Source organism: Paroedura picta, chromosome 7, assembly GCF_049243985.1.
Source record: "Paroedura picta isolate Pp20150507F chromosome 7, Ppicta_v3.0, whole genome shotgun sequence".
In the NCBI taxonomy this organism is placed as follows: Eukaryota; Metazoa; Chordata; class Lepidosauria; order Squamata; family Gekkonidae; genus Paroedura; species Paroedura picta.
In genome coordinates this window covers 36,230,124-36,244,026 of record NC_135375.1, presented here as the reverse complement: position 1 = coordinate 36,244,026, position 13,903 = coordinate 36,230,124, and the positions used below count along the sequence as shown (strand labels likewise).

General features: G+C 39.4%; 2 protein-coding genes across 3 annotated transcripts in view; both read right to left on the bottom strand.

Annotated features, from left to right (window-relative positions):
• Positions 1 to 6,363, bottom strand: part of CKMT2 (creatine kinase, mitochondrial 2) — a 40,799-nt gene extending 34,436 nt beyond the window's left edge. Inside the window, exon 1 of the mRNA XM_077347493.1 lies at positions 5,998 to 6,363. Within this exon, the coding sequence (XP_077203608.1) occupies positions 5,998 to 6,097 (100 nt within the window). The 5' untranslated portion in view covers positions 6,098 to 6,363. The remainder of the gene's footprint in view (positions 1 to 5,997) is intronic.
• Positions 6,364 to 7,861: 1,498 nt separating this feature from the next.
• RASGRF2 (Ras protein specific guanine nucleotide releasing factor 2) overlaps positions 7,862 to 13,903 on the bottom strand; it is a 121,819-nt gene continuing 115,777 nt past the window's right edge. For both annotated transcript variants that reach the window (XM_077347481.1, XM_077347480.1), the window contains exon 27: positions 7,862 to 12,424. In XM_077347481.1, the coding sequence (XP_077203596.1) occupies positions 12,332 to 12,424 (93 nt within the window). In that variant the 3' untranslated portion in view covers positions 7,862 to 12,331. The remainder of the gene's footprint in view (positions 12,425 to 13,903) is intronic.

Sequence of the window (13,903 nt, the reverse complement as noted above, 5' to 3'; positions counted from 1 at the left end):
TATGCTATTTGTGCTTTATAATCAATATAGGAGTCAGATAACTGCAAAGGTTAAGAATTGTTTTCTGTGGACTACCCTAGCATATAGAACTTTTGGGACTGCTTCTGAATGACATATACAGCACTTCATTCTATTGCAAGATTGTCCCTTCCAGTGTATTGTCTCTGCAGGATATTCTATCAAGCAACAGGTAACATTAACTACCTTAGACAGGCTGTCATGTTTAGCTAGCTCAGATAATTTGTCCTGGATAAGAGGAATTGTGTGGCAAATTGTTTTCATATCCCTTATAGTAACAGAATGTGACACAGTCATCATATACTTCATACCAGCAGGGATTGAGTGATGGATTGGCCACATTATTTTTACTCCTGGAAGACCTTTCATGGGCAGAGCAGAAGATCACAGCACACAAAGTCATAAACTCTAGTGCTATTACATCAGTAAGCAATTTAGTTTGTGTGTGTGAACATTACAGAGTAGATTACAGTAGAGTGGATTAATGTTTTGAATATTGTAAAGGCTTTCCTGAGTAACTTTACCATATTTTCCCCCAGGCATACTTTGTGTGACTGAAAAATCCAGAGAACTGATATGCAGAAAAATGCAAAGTTACTATATAAGAAAAAAGCTGGCTATCAACTTCTAGGTGTTTTTAGTTTGGAATATCCTATTTGCAGTGATTATTCTATTTCATGTGCTTATCTGCCTAGAAATGTAGCTCCTTTTTCAATGGCTCTTTTTATGTGTCCTTAATCTTACTGATGTTAACTGATACAGCCAGGAATTAAGTTCCCTTCACCCTCACCCATGTGCCAGTTGCATCAACTCTGGCTTTTAACTGCCATCTAAAATTAGTAAATGTTCTCATACAGAAGACATGCATGGCAGAAGGCATAGGAGACAGGAGTGGGTAGAGAATACAACCAGGGCTGATAGTAGGTAAGCTTGTATGGAATGGAGGGGGGATAAAAAGGGATATAAGAGTAAACATAAAAATATATACCTAATTTTCAATATTACCTGATCTCTGAATACTTATATCCAAAGTCTGAGGCTATGGACAGACAAGACAGATTGGAGAAAAGCAGATTTTTTTTGAAACCTGAACAAAAACAGATTACATGGAGGTGGGGTTTAAAATCCTCCTAAATTATAGAAGCAGCTATATTTTTAAGAAATGGATGCCCTCAGTGGATGTTGTTAGGTTATCGCTCTTTTATATGGTTATAGGATAATATAGCATAATATATATCTTAGTGGCAATGAATTTTATAAGTTAATCTCAAAGCATAAATGGCAAACTAAACTCAGAAGATGAACCTCTCAGTTACTTATACCTAGCATTTTCAAAGAGGTTCAGACTAGAATAAGACCCTAAAATGCTACTTGTGTTTTCATATCTACATTGTGGTTCCATAGTTGTTTTTTTACTGATAATATAAATTGCTCTGAAGTTTTTCTAGAATGATGTGGGAAAGTATAAACATAAAATGTGGAATAAACTGGCAAAAATGAATAAAATCACCACAGAGTAGTCATTCATTTTTTTCTTCATGAAAAGTAATACATCTCTCCTGAGAGCTAACATGCCGTTAACACAGGCTAGATGGAAAATGACCCCTTCAAAGTCACTTGTACTGGTAGCCATCCGTGCCAAAAGCACATGGTGACAAAATACAGCATCTGATAAATTCAGACCAGCTACTGTGCAAGGCTCCAGGGTTGCCAACTTTGGGTTGGAAAATTCCTAGGCCCATTATGCACACATTGGATAATGCACTTTCAATGTGCTTTAGAAATAGATTGTCCTGTTCCACACAGGAAAAGCTGCAAAAGCACGGTTAAGTTTCATTAATCAGTGTGTGCAGAATGGGCTCTAGAGATTTCACAGTCTGGGGAGGGTAATGTTTGGGAAGAGGAGGGAGATCAACAGAGATGTGATCCCATAGAGCAGGGGTGGCAAAACTGTGGCTCTCCTGATGGTCTACAATTCCCATGAGCCCCTGCCATGGAGTATCCCCTCCAAAGGGTGATGCTGACTATAGTCTAGAGATCAGTTGCTGCCCTGGGAGAACTCCAGGCCCCACCTGGAGGTTGAAAACCCTAGGGTATACATGGAATGCCTATTCTAACAGTCTGATTGTCTGTGGAAGTAATTTATAGAGAAGATAAAACTAGTGACTGAACTAAGTCCACTGCTGTAATTGTATAAACAGATTGGGAGCAAGGTGATTGAATGAGCAGTTTCTGGCCAGCTTCAGGAATTTCAAATTGTTTAGATCTATTTCAACCTGTTTTCAGGCCTGGTTATGGGACTGAAATGACCTTGGTGGCCATGGTGGATGACATGTGTTGGGATTTGGATAGAGACTGTGCAACCCTGTTAATTCTCCTGGACTATTTGGTAGCTTTTGATACCATCAGTCATGGTATCCTTCTGGATCACCTTTTGGGACTGGAATTGGTAGGAACTATTCTGTGATAGTTCTGCTTCTACCTTGAAAGTAGGTTTCAAAATATGGTGTGGACTACTGTTTTGCCCCTTCATCTTTGAGGTTCCCCAAGGCTTCATCTTGTCCCTCATGCTTTTCAAATTTTATGTAAAGCTGCTGGGAGAAGTCTCCAGATCTGTCACTAGTATGCAGATAACCATTCAGACTCCAACCAGCACAACCCAGAAGTCTGTAGAAATTGTGGATGGGTGCCTGGGGACAGTGTTGGTATTAATAATTACGCTGAAGCTTAATCCTAACAAAACAGAGGTGCAGCTAGTGTGGGAGAAGGTTTGACCTGGGCAAAGGGTTATCACGTGTTCTGGGAGGAATTGCTCATGAATCTGAGCCTGTTGGAGTGGGTCATAGGGATCATATGACTCCAGTCTTGTTCGAACTATACTGTCTTCAAGTTTGCTTCCAGACTCAATTCAAGGTGCTGTTATTGATCTTTAAAGCCCTATATGACCTGTGACCAACATACCTTAAGGACTGCCTTCTCACATATGAATCTACTGGCTCGCTCCAGTCAACCTTGTTCTCCCTGCTTTGGTTGCCCCTGCTGTTTGAGGTCAGACAGACTGAAACCAGAGAAAGTGCAGGCCTTTCCACCTGCTATAAATATAGTGAAATACTGCTTACCTGGATGCTACATTTTTGGCGCTTCACATGATGTCGCCAACATCCAGCATCCAAGCAGCAAACAACTACCTACATCCTCCATTTTAAAACGCTAGCTGGGGAATCACATAAAGTGGATTCCCCAACCTAAAAGCGTGATCTACAGGAGAGTCATATATAGGACCATGTCTTGGCTGTGATAGTGGGGAACATACAGCAACTGTGCAATGTATGTCTATTTCTTTTAAAGGCTGTTCCACATTCACCAGGCATATTCTCCTGTAAGGTCACAGAGGCTAAAGCTACCACAATAGCAAAGGCAGTTTCTGGATTTAATTTCAGTTAAAGCCCCATAATCAGTTTTAGGAGCAGATACTAAACCATGTGATTGGTTTCCAATATCATGTTACATGGGACTGAAATGTTTAGCTACCCACAAACTGACTGTCCTCACTGCTGACACATTCATTTTAGGTTAGGGACAGGGATTCCAGGTGACGAATAAACATTCCAGGTAGACCAAACCCTCATCAAGTACCATTCTGCCATTTAAATACACCAAAACTCCCTTACTGCTTTCAGTAGGTGTTATCACTTCCCATCGTAGCCTGCTTATTCAGGACACTTGCTCTCTTGGCTTGCATCTTTTCATGGTGTCAGATTCTGCACAGGGAATTTATAAACTGCAGGTCAAATGTTAAACGAAAGTTCTGAGGCACAAGATGCTTGAGAGAACTTTGCTCAAGGAGAAATAATTGTATTGAGGCAACGTTCAACAAGTTTTTGCAGCATTCTTGTTCTTTTCCCTTAATATCAGAAAGCACATGGATTTTTTAAATGTGTTGATTAATTTTTCTGTTTTCTTATCAGGGAAGGAAAGAAGATGCCGGTGATGAAAGTGGCCATTTATATAAATGGAGATGAAATAAATACTGTTTCAGAGTATTATAGAGATCTATTCCCCTTACGGTTGCCAGCTCCAGTTTGGAAAATTCTGGGAGATTGGGCAACCTGGATTTGGCAACCCTATCTCCTTCCTACCCAACAGCCAACCTGCCTTTACCTGCCCTTCAGCTTTCTATCTCCATCCTCCCTTCCCTGAAGTCTCTACTGAGTAAGACTAAGGTCTTTCAGCCTGATCTACCACACTGGGTTGTGCAGATACAAAGGAGGAAAGAATAATGTAAGCTACTTTGGAGCCCAACCCTGTGTGGTAGGTCAGGCTGAAAGTATGTAACTGGTCCAAAATCAACCAGTCAGCTTCCAGAGCAAGATGGGGATCTGAATCTGGGTCTTGCAGACCCTACTCTGACCACTGCACCACATTGGCTTTGATAGGGCGGCAGCTGTTGAACAGTAACAAGCAGCCAGGCCCAGCTGGGGCATGCAAGTCAAGTGGTACAAAGTCACCCATGAGGTGCTGCCAGGCCTAGGACTGCCAACCTCCAGATAGGATCTGGAAATCCCCCAGAATTATAACTGAACTATAGGCTTGGAAAGGCCCTTGTCCCCTTCCCCTACCCTTTACTAGAAAACAAAAAATCTTGGAATACTAAAGTTGTCTAGCAATGGCCACTGAGGGAATTGTTTTTTTAAAGCTATAGGTACTCCTTTTTTCATGTTCAGCTTTTTAAAGCTGCCCAATGTAATTTAAAATATATATTTTACATTTTCCTGCAATCCGAAGGCCTTTTTCAGGTATGCAGAAAGATCTTCTTGCCCGTTCACAGCTAGATTTAAGTATCCAAAGATATCCCGATTTCTCTAACTGCATGACTTAAGAGTCAGCATGGGGTAGAAGAAGAAGAGTTGGTCTGGTACCATCACCATCTGGAAGTGACATTTATGTTATGAAGGGTATAATTATTATATGACTGGTTGATTTAGAGATCGATGGGGCTAAACCAAGTGTTTAATTGAATTAGAAACACTCTTGTCTTTGGGACATAGTGTATAATAAAGCTTTAAAAGACAGTAAAAAATCATGGAGAAGAGATCTCTTATGAGGGCAAATAATGAGGCAATGGCCCTCATGCTCTGCTTGTGCAGGGTCCAGTGAGCATCTGACTTCTGGGAACAGGATGCTGGACTATGCTTCAAGGAGGGCTATGAAGACGGTGAGGGGTTTGAAGACCGTCATATGAGGAACGGTTGAGGGATCTTGGTCTGTTTAGCCTGGAGAAAAAATGACTAAAAGGTGATATGATAACCATCTTCAAATACCTGAACAGCTGTCGCATAGAGAATGGAGCAGTTATTTTCTGTTGCCCAGAGGGTCATACCAGAACCAATGGGTTGAAATTAATTCAAAAGAATTTTTGGCTAAGCATTTGTAAGAAGTTCCTCACAGTTAGAGTCGTTCCTCAGTGGAACAGGCTTCCTCAAGAGGCGGTGAGTTCTCCTTCAGAAATTTCAAAGCAGAGGCTAGATAGTTATCTGACAGAAATGCTGATTTGGAGGAAGCTGATTACTTCAAGCAAGAATCATTCCAGATAGAGATCAAATCTCAAAAATGTTCTTTTATAGCAATAAAGCAAACATTAGTAGCATGATGCTCCAGCCTCTCCAGTTAAAGTAAGACATTTATGGACAGTACTCACATTTTAAAAAATAGTTGCTCTGCAGGTTATCTGTAAAAATGCTATTACAATTTGCATGAAAAAGATTATATTTTCAATATGCTTATTTCAGTTACACTGTTTGGAAAGTGACACAGTAAACGGTAACATTTTACTATCATAGTTTTCTGAGCATTTATGCAAATAAGTAATTATATCTCCCCAAGGGCTATAATCTGTGACACACTGAGGACAATTTTAATAACCTTCCCATTATAGATGTCAGTGTCTATGGTGAATAAACACACATAAGTTAAACTGACCTTGAAAGCTCAAGTCAGACACGTCCTGTAGCCGCGTACAAGCCAAGAAGTGGGAACTGAACCAGCAGTTAATGCTGTGAGTTACAAAATTACAGGTCATATGAGGAGGGGAAGTGGGGGAGGGGATTTGGAAGAGGAAGAAAGGGGCAGCTGTATCTTTTACTGGCCAAATCCCATGTCATTCAACTCAGATCTAAATGTTTGATCTCATGAGAGTCTCCTTGAGGACACAAAAATATCCTCCAGTGTAATTCTAAGCTCAGATATACCTTTCTAAATCCAATTACAGCTGTGTTTTTCAATTGGAACCTAAAATGAAAAATCAAAACAATGACTATTATACTCACCCAATTTGAAATGGAAAGCTTCTTCTGAAATCAGGTGTCCAAAGCAGCCTGCTTTGCAATATAAATCCAGTGCTTGAGCCTACTGTATGGGTTTTTGCAATATCATCCACTGTTGGTAGCAAATGAGTAAGTTATGGTAGCATAATTGTGAGCTATGACAAGTTGAATGTCTCCACCATCACAGGGCTGTAATGTTGTTTAATTCATACCAAACTCATTTCTAACAGTAAAATCCTAAAAATAACTATTTTACCGGACTTAGAAGGCTGCGTTTGGGCCTTGGAAAACCAGAAACCTTGCAAAGAAATTTCCCCATGGGGAAAGTTCAGGTGCCTGCTCTGTAAGTTACTAATGTCAGGACAAAGGACAATTATTTCAAGATCTGTAGCCCACTGGCTTACACAATGAAAACCACCTAAGAGCCCAAGCTCCAGCAAAACACAATTCAGTTGTATATCAAGAAATATCTACACTAAGAGCAAGGTAAACTTTTACGATGTAACTGTACAAAAGGTTGAAACTTTCAATGCCTTTTTATTTTCAATGTTTGTGATGATAAAATTATATTCCGTAAGTTGTATTCCTCATATATTTACTTGAAACATTTTTAGCCCACCTTTTAATCCACCCAGATAGAGCCCACAAACCAGAGGTAGGTGCAACCAAAGAACCCAGAATCTAACAAATAAAAGCCTTCCCCTGTTTATATATGCTTAATCAAAAAATTCAGTTCAACAACAAAAGTTTTAATGAAATGAATTATGTTTCTCTATTTCTGGAAAATTAAAACAATCCTTCTAGGAGCCTGATAATCATAATATGGTTGCTGCCTAGATTCCAGTAGCACCTAATGATATATATCTGATAAAGGCAACTTTGAAAAGAGGGCCTCTTGTGGCGCAGAGTGGTAAGGCAGCAGACATGCAGTCTGAAAGCTCTGCCCATGAGGCTGGGAGTTGGATCCCAGCAGCCGGCTCAAGGTTGACTCAGCCTTCCATTCTTCTGAGGTCGGTAAATTGAGTCCCCAGCTTGCTGGGGGGTAAACGGTAATGACTGGAGAAGGGAATGGCAAACCACCCCATATTGAGTCTGCCAAGAAAACACTAGAAGGTGTCACCCCAAGGGTCAGACATGACTCGGTGCTTGCACAGGGGATACCTTTACCTTTACTAACTCTTGTTGGTCTTTAAGGTGCTATGGAACTCAGATCAAACTCTTCTACTGCAGACCAGCATAGCTACCCACCTTAAAATATATTTAATAGCACTAATCATATGTTATAGGGAAAGTAGCAGAAGACTGCCGTCTCTCAGCAACTTGTACATGGGTGAATCTTATTGAATTACATAAACCTTCTATAAAAATTTCTCTTGAGATTAATGTCCAATTTACCAGAATAACTCAGATATCTACATTTTGTTTTAAAAGTTATGGACATATCAGGATGACTTCTGATGTTAACAGGATATACCAGCTACAAACCAAAGGAAGTATCTGATGGCAAAAATATTCTCTACAACGTTATATTGCTTTTTATTTGGAATAAACACACTGCAGAGTAAAGTTAAACTCATGCCATCCAGTTTTTTTAAATAAAACAAATGACCAAAATGGACAGGAATTCTGGAGAAGAAAATGTTTAATTTGCATAATGGCACATTGCCCCATGTAGTAAGCCTTACGAACAATACAAATTCATAGCATGTTAAAAGGTTATCACAATACATGTCAAAGCCACCTGGTTGTGCAATATTAGGAAGTGGCCCAATATATTCAACAGTGCTTTAAAGGTGCCCTTCTGCTCACAGGGCTAATTCTCTGACAAACCAGCAGCACAATAAGGGGTACACCCCTGGCACCACAGGGGTATGGCTTGCTTCCTGATACCAGTTGCTGCTTCCTGGAAGGGCAAGGAAGCGAGTACCTGTGTTACTAGGCCTGCTCCTCGCTGTTTCTGGCGAGTTACAAGCGAAGCCTCACTAGCACTGCTGGTAGCTGATCTCAGTGCTTGGGGGTAACAAAATATCTTGGCTATTCACAGTAGGACCAAGGAAGTAGGAATGTTTTCTGAATAAAAGAATCCTTCAATGAGCAGAAAGGGACCTTTAAAACCAACCTATAATCTATTATTTTATTAGTTGAAGGATACAGCTGATTAACCAAAAGTAAAATACTAGGGGGGCAGGTGATAAAGCTATCAATAATGTAAAATTCAGGAAGCTCACACACATGAAGGCCACAGTCCAACAACGATACTTAATCCCATCAGTTCATAGTTGGTTTTCAGTAAATCTAACTCTGAAAGGGATTGAAGTTAATGAAATCTGCCAGGTTGGCCTGTTTGGAATTCCTAACTTTGCAAGGTTAAAATAGTACTGCAAAAGACTCAGACACAGAAAATGTTTTAAAAGTTCACATAGTGGAACAAGCACGATAGGGATTCTCTTGCTAATTATTAGCAATGGCACAGATACTTCACAAACCCACTTTGCACAGTATATCCCAAGGGATGTGATTTATGGGAGGTGCTGCATAGCAAAAAGAAATGATTAAATGAATAAAAATCATCAACCATGATGAAATTTTCAGAACTATCATAGCAGACTATACCCTTCTGCAAAGCACTGCAATGGTGGCTGCTTACCAGTTCAGTAGCTAGTGCCAGACTTTTTCAGCTTTGCAGCTCTAATTCACACCAATTCCACAGAAGAAATGTGTGCAAAAGCATGTGTCCAGATTGCTGCCGCCAGGTTGAGATGAGAACAATTAACTCACTGTTTGTTAAAGATTTTGAAACTAAGAGATTGGAATATTGACAAGAACACCCCATCTTTATGGCTAGCTTATATTTGAATGAAAGTTATGTAACAATGGGATGAAACAGATAGTTGCATATTCTGCTGTACTAATGTAACAGGAATGGCAAAGGTCCCCCTAATTACGAAGTCAATATTATAAAATAAAATACAAGTAAATGACATTTAAAATAAGCAACCACTATACGTCACAAATCATGCACATGAAAGGACCTCTTATATTTGTTGAGGCAGATTAATGGTACTGGAATAGAACACACAAATTTACAAACAAAAAGGTATTATCATTGCAGTCAGTGTACTTTTCTTAAATAATATAAACACACATAACATTTGCAATAAATTAACTGTTTGGTCCAAGTAATCCATGCTTCAGTTATCATGCATCAGGATGCAGTCAGATTTTCTTGCTGGTCATCAATAAAAAGAACAAGCAGCTTGGGGGAAAATATAATAGTGTTGTTCATAATCATTTCTAGCACAATCATTTACCAAAACCATTAAAACATGCCTTTGGAATTCTCTCATTTTTTCAAAACTTACTGAGGACTTTTGATGTTTAGTCATGCAATTATTCATAAAAATGGCCATCAATATGTAACATTTCACATTTGTTGGATATTGAACTTTAAAAGATCTTAGAAGTAGATTTTCCGCACAGGAAAAAGCAGCTGCAAAAGCACACTGAAAGCGCATTATCCAACATGTGCAGAATGAATGTAGATAACGATTATTCTTTCTACTGAACAGATACAATTTATAAATGCAGGAATTTATAGTTAGACAAAACACAGAATTCACTAGTCAGCTTTTGTCTGGGTTGGTGTCATGCTTGCGCAATATAATTAAAGTGCAAATAAAGACAACACAATAAGACAACAGGCAGATCTATTTATCGTCTATTGATAGGAGTTAGCAGCTTAGTGACTTTGGTAAGAAACAGCTCAAATATGCTAAGTCACAGTTTTCCTGACAGGGTTTAAGGGAGGTAAATATTTTTAGTCCTGTTTTGTCAACTGGCTGACAGTCAATGGAAAAGAAAGGACACTTTTCCGGTTTACATATAATGTCTGCATTGTGTACTCGTGTTCCTTTTCCATGCAACTTCAGGAGGAAGTGCTTTATGAAGGAAACCACAGGAAGCACCATCCATACTTTTAATAGAAGGATCTGATCTAGATCACACAGTGATGGAAGCTTTTTAAAAGTGAAGCATTTATGGCCAGTGACCTTAGAGGCAATGGTATATTCACTGAAATACAGGGAGCAGAGAGGTGGATTATGTTGCCTTTCATATTTTTAAAAAGGGGAAGAAATAAATTTTAAACGTAGGGCTGACCATCTACTACTTTATAAACAATATAATTCTTATTTTAAAATGTATGTATCTGCTCTTTCTGTGTTCTGAATTACTGCTGCAAGATTGTGATTTATAGAGTGCCCATCTCAACAAAGTTATAACAGCAAAATCTACATGACCACAAATTGCAGCCTAAAACTCCACAACATTTGAGTGTGTGTGAACAACTCAGATCAAGCATGCACTCAGTCTCTTCACAGGCATTCCAAGAGAATGGGCAGGTCCCATTACATGCAGAGTTCCATTTGCACATCAGAGCCACAGAACCCATGCCTGGCTACAGGGTTACAGCACATGGTTAGATTCAGTTATATTTATGGCAACATATCAATACAGTAGATAAATATTTTCATTACAGTTTAGCACACTGATATGTGAGACTCTAAATGCACAGAGAAATGAGTAATGGTCATGATATACATTATTGGTTTAGTAGCATAATCCTGTTGACAAACTGTGGCGCTGCAATCTGAAGCATACAAGTCCCACTGATCTCAATAGAACTTATTCTGAGTATAAATACTAGGACTGCATTATAAATATTCAAACCCAGCTGTAAAGTACATGAGAATCTAATAGGAAGTGAACTAATTCATAGTATCACCCTGGCCTATCTATTCCTTTTGGACACTGGATCTATGGGGCACATATAGCGCTCTTCCCCATCTGTAAAGGCTTTGTAATTTGCTTTGATAGAGGGGAAGCTCAATCAACATTCCAGTATATTTACTTGGAGATGTCTTTCATAAAGTGAATCAAGAAAGCTTGACCAAATAAGCTGAAACCACATGAGTTCTGTATAACACTGTGAACCTCCAGGTGGTGACTGGAGAGTCCTGCTATTACAAGGGATCTTCAGGTGATAGAAATCAGTTCTCCTGGAGAAAATGGCCAGTTTGGAAGGTGGGCTGTGGCATTACGTCCCATTGATGTCCCTCCCCTCCCCAGGCTCCACCTCCAAAATCTCCAGGTTTTTCCCAACCTGGAGTTGCCTCCCCCCCCCCCCCGGTCAACACTGGGTTACATAATGAGAGTTGCACCAGCAAAAATAAAGTGTAAAGTATCTAGGCAACTCATCTATGAGAGGGCTTTTGCTAAATGAAGTCTTTCTATGTCTATTGAATTCAAGGGTGTTAGGACTGCAGTGTTAAAAATCTGCACATCTAGACTTCCTCAGTATGTTTTTAGAGAAGAAGTGTATTTACAGTATTAAACTGGCTTTTAATATGTAATACTGTTTTTCCCCTCTACCATTTTGGGGGGAAGGGAAATTAAATTAAAATGAATAGATGCAGTTGAAATGAAATTGCTAAATGTTGTCTTTTTGTCATTACAGAGTAGTATATTGTCCTTAAATGCCTATTGTTTACAATGTATATAATGGAATGCAGATGGGTCAAAGCCTTAGATGTTTGCATGCTCAATGTACATCTGTTTCACACAGTCATTTTCCATTTACTGAAGTACAATGGAACACAGTACTTACATTTCCTTTTGTCCCCCCTCATTGCCTCAATCAGTATTACCCAGATAATTATTTTATCCTTCATTAGCTCCACTGTCCCTTTTAAATGAAATATTACCTATGCAAAGCAACGATAATTTAACCCATGTTTCTGGCATTTTGTCTTTCTACACCTGCTGCTTTTCCTTGCCTGGAAAGGAATCTCTGTGAGGCTCTGAGTCCCTTAATGGAAAAGGGAACTTGAATTCTTCTCAGCTTTCTCCCCTTGCATTCTGTAGGGGCATGCCATGCACAATGGTTCCATTACACTAAAGTTCTCCATAGGCTGAAGGACAACACAGACTCTTCAAGCAGGTAATCTGGGTTCAATTGTTAGGGATAGCTCATACAAAGTATCTTCATCTATGATGAGACTCTTGTCAAGTAAGTACTGAGTGACCTGAAAATAGAAGAATAGGAAACAACTACTATATAATACAGAAATATCATTTTTAGAATTGAACTGCACTGCAAGCCAGGTAAAAGAGACATTTTATCCTTTAATATTCAAACAAGGTTTTACGCTAAAAACAACATGCCAATAAAAGTGTTCTCTGAAGATGTGAAAACTTTTATCAGAAAATGTCTAGAAGTAACTGCAGAGAACAGGAAGAGGCCCTGCCCTTGAAGGGGAAAACATCCAGTAGCTGTTTCATCCCTGAACCTATGAGAATGCTGCCCCAGCATCCAATGTCTTTTAAAGTGGGGATGAAATGTTGGAAATAACATAAATAAAAAGTAAACAAGCAGAGCAGAAAAAGGAGGGGGTATGGCAGCTTTCAGTGAAGGGAAAGCAGAAACCGCAAGGGAGAGGAAAATAAGATACCCACACAAGTCCTTGAAGATTCTTCCTTGTTACATCTAATTCTCAACATGGCCAGAGATTTTTATTCTTAAACCCATAGATAAATACTATGAACAGATAAGACAGAATTTCTAAAAATCTGAAAAGACCTCAAATGTTCATAAAATTCTGAAATCTAAAAATTAATACACTAAAAATTAATACAACCCCTCCAATAGCGAAAACAACACCTGTAGATTTAAGAAATGAATGACCTATCTCAGTAGTGGTTGTGGAGGTTACTAGAAAACCACAACAGTATTAGAAACCTTCACACCTTGATTTCTGTCAGTAAAAGACAAAGTGGGGTGGGTAGGGCCCTTTCTGGCCTTGCCTTCTCCCTTCTGCCACCTTAGAAGTGATACTCAACCACTAGGCAATTTGCTACCACAAAACTTGGTCAACTCATCCACATTACCACTTGGGTGAGTGCTGTTATGCAACAGCAAGCACTGCATGAATCACTTGAGTGATTTACTGCAATAAAATTTATACAACTCACCAAGGCTGAGCTGAGGCTGATTGTGGCTACCACACAACTCACCCAAGAGACCTGCTTTTCCCTGGGAAAGGGAAAAGGGAAGGCTGAGAGCCAGTCTGTTGTAATCGTTAGACTAGGCACTGCATAACCTAGATTCAAATCCCCACTCTTTGTAAGCATGGGCCAACCAGTGATTGTTGTAAGGATAAAATGGAAGGGAGGAAAACCATGTAAGCTGCCTTGGGTCTCTCCAGGTAAGAAATGTAGGGGATCAATGAAGGAAATAAATAATTAATAAATAAAAAATAAAGCTGTTTAGCAGGGGACAGGAAAAAAAAACGAATCCTATTGCATATGAAGATGGGGGCTATTGAATGAGCAGTAATTATTTCTGGATGCCCTCATATGGGAGCAACCCACCTGCTGGAATATTCCAAAGAACACTTATTAAAGGTCTTTTTGACCTCAGCCTCTACAAATTCCCTCAGAGCCAGGAATAATTGACTCAAATTTGCTAGACAGTAACCTGAGGCTACAGAGTCCTTCTCACTACT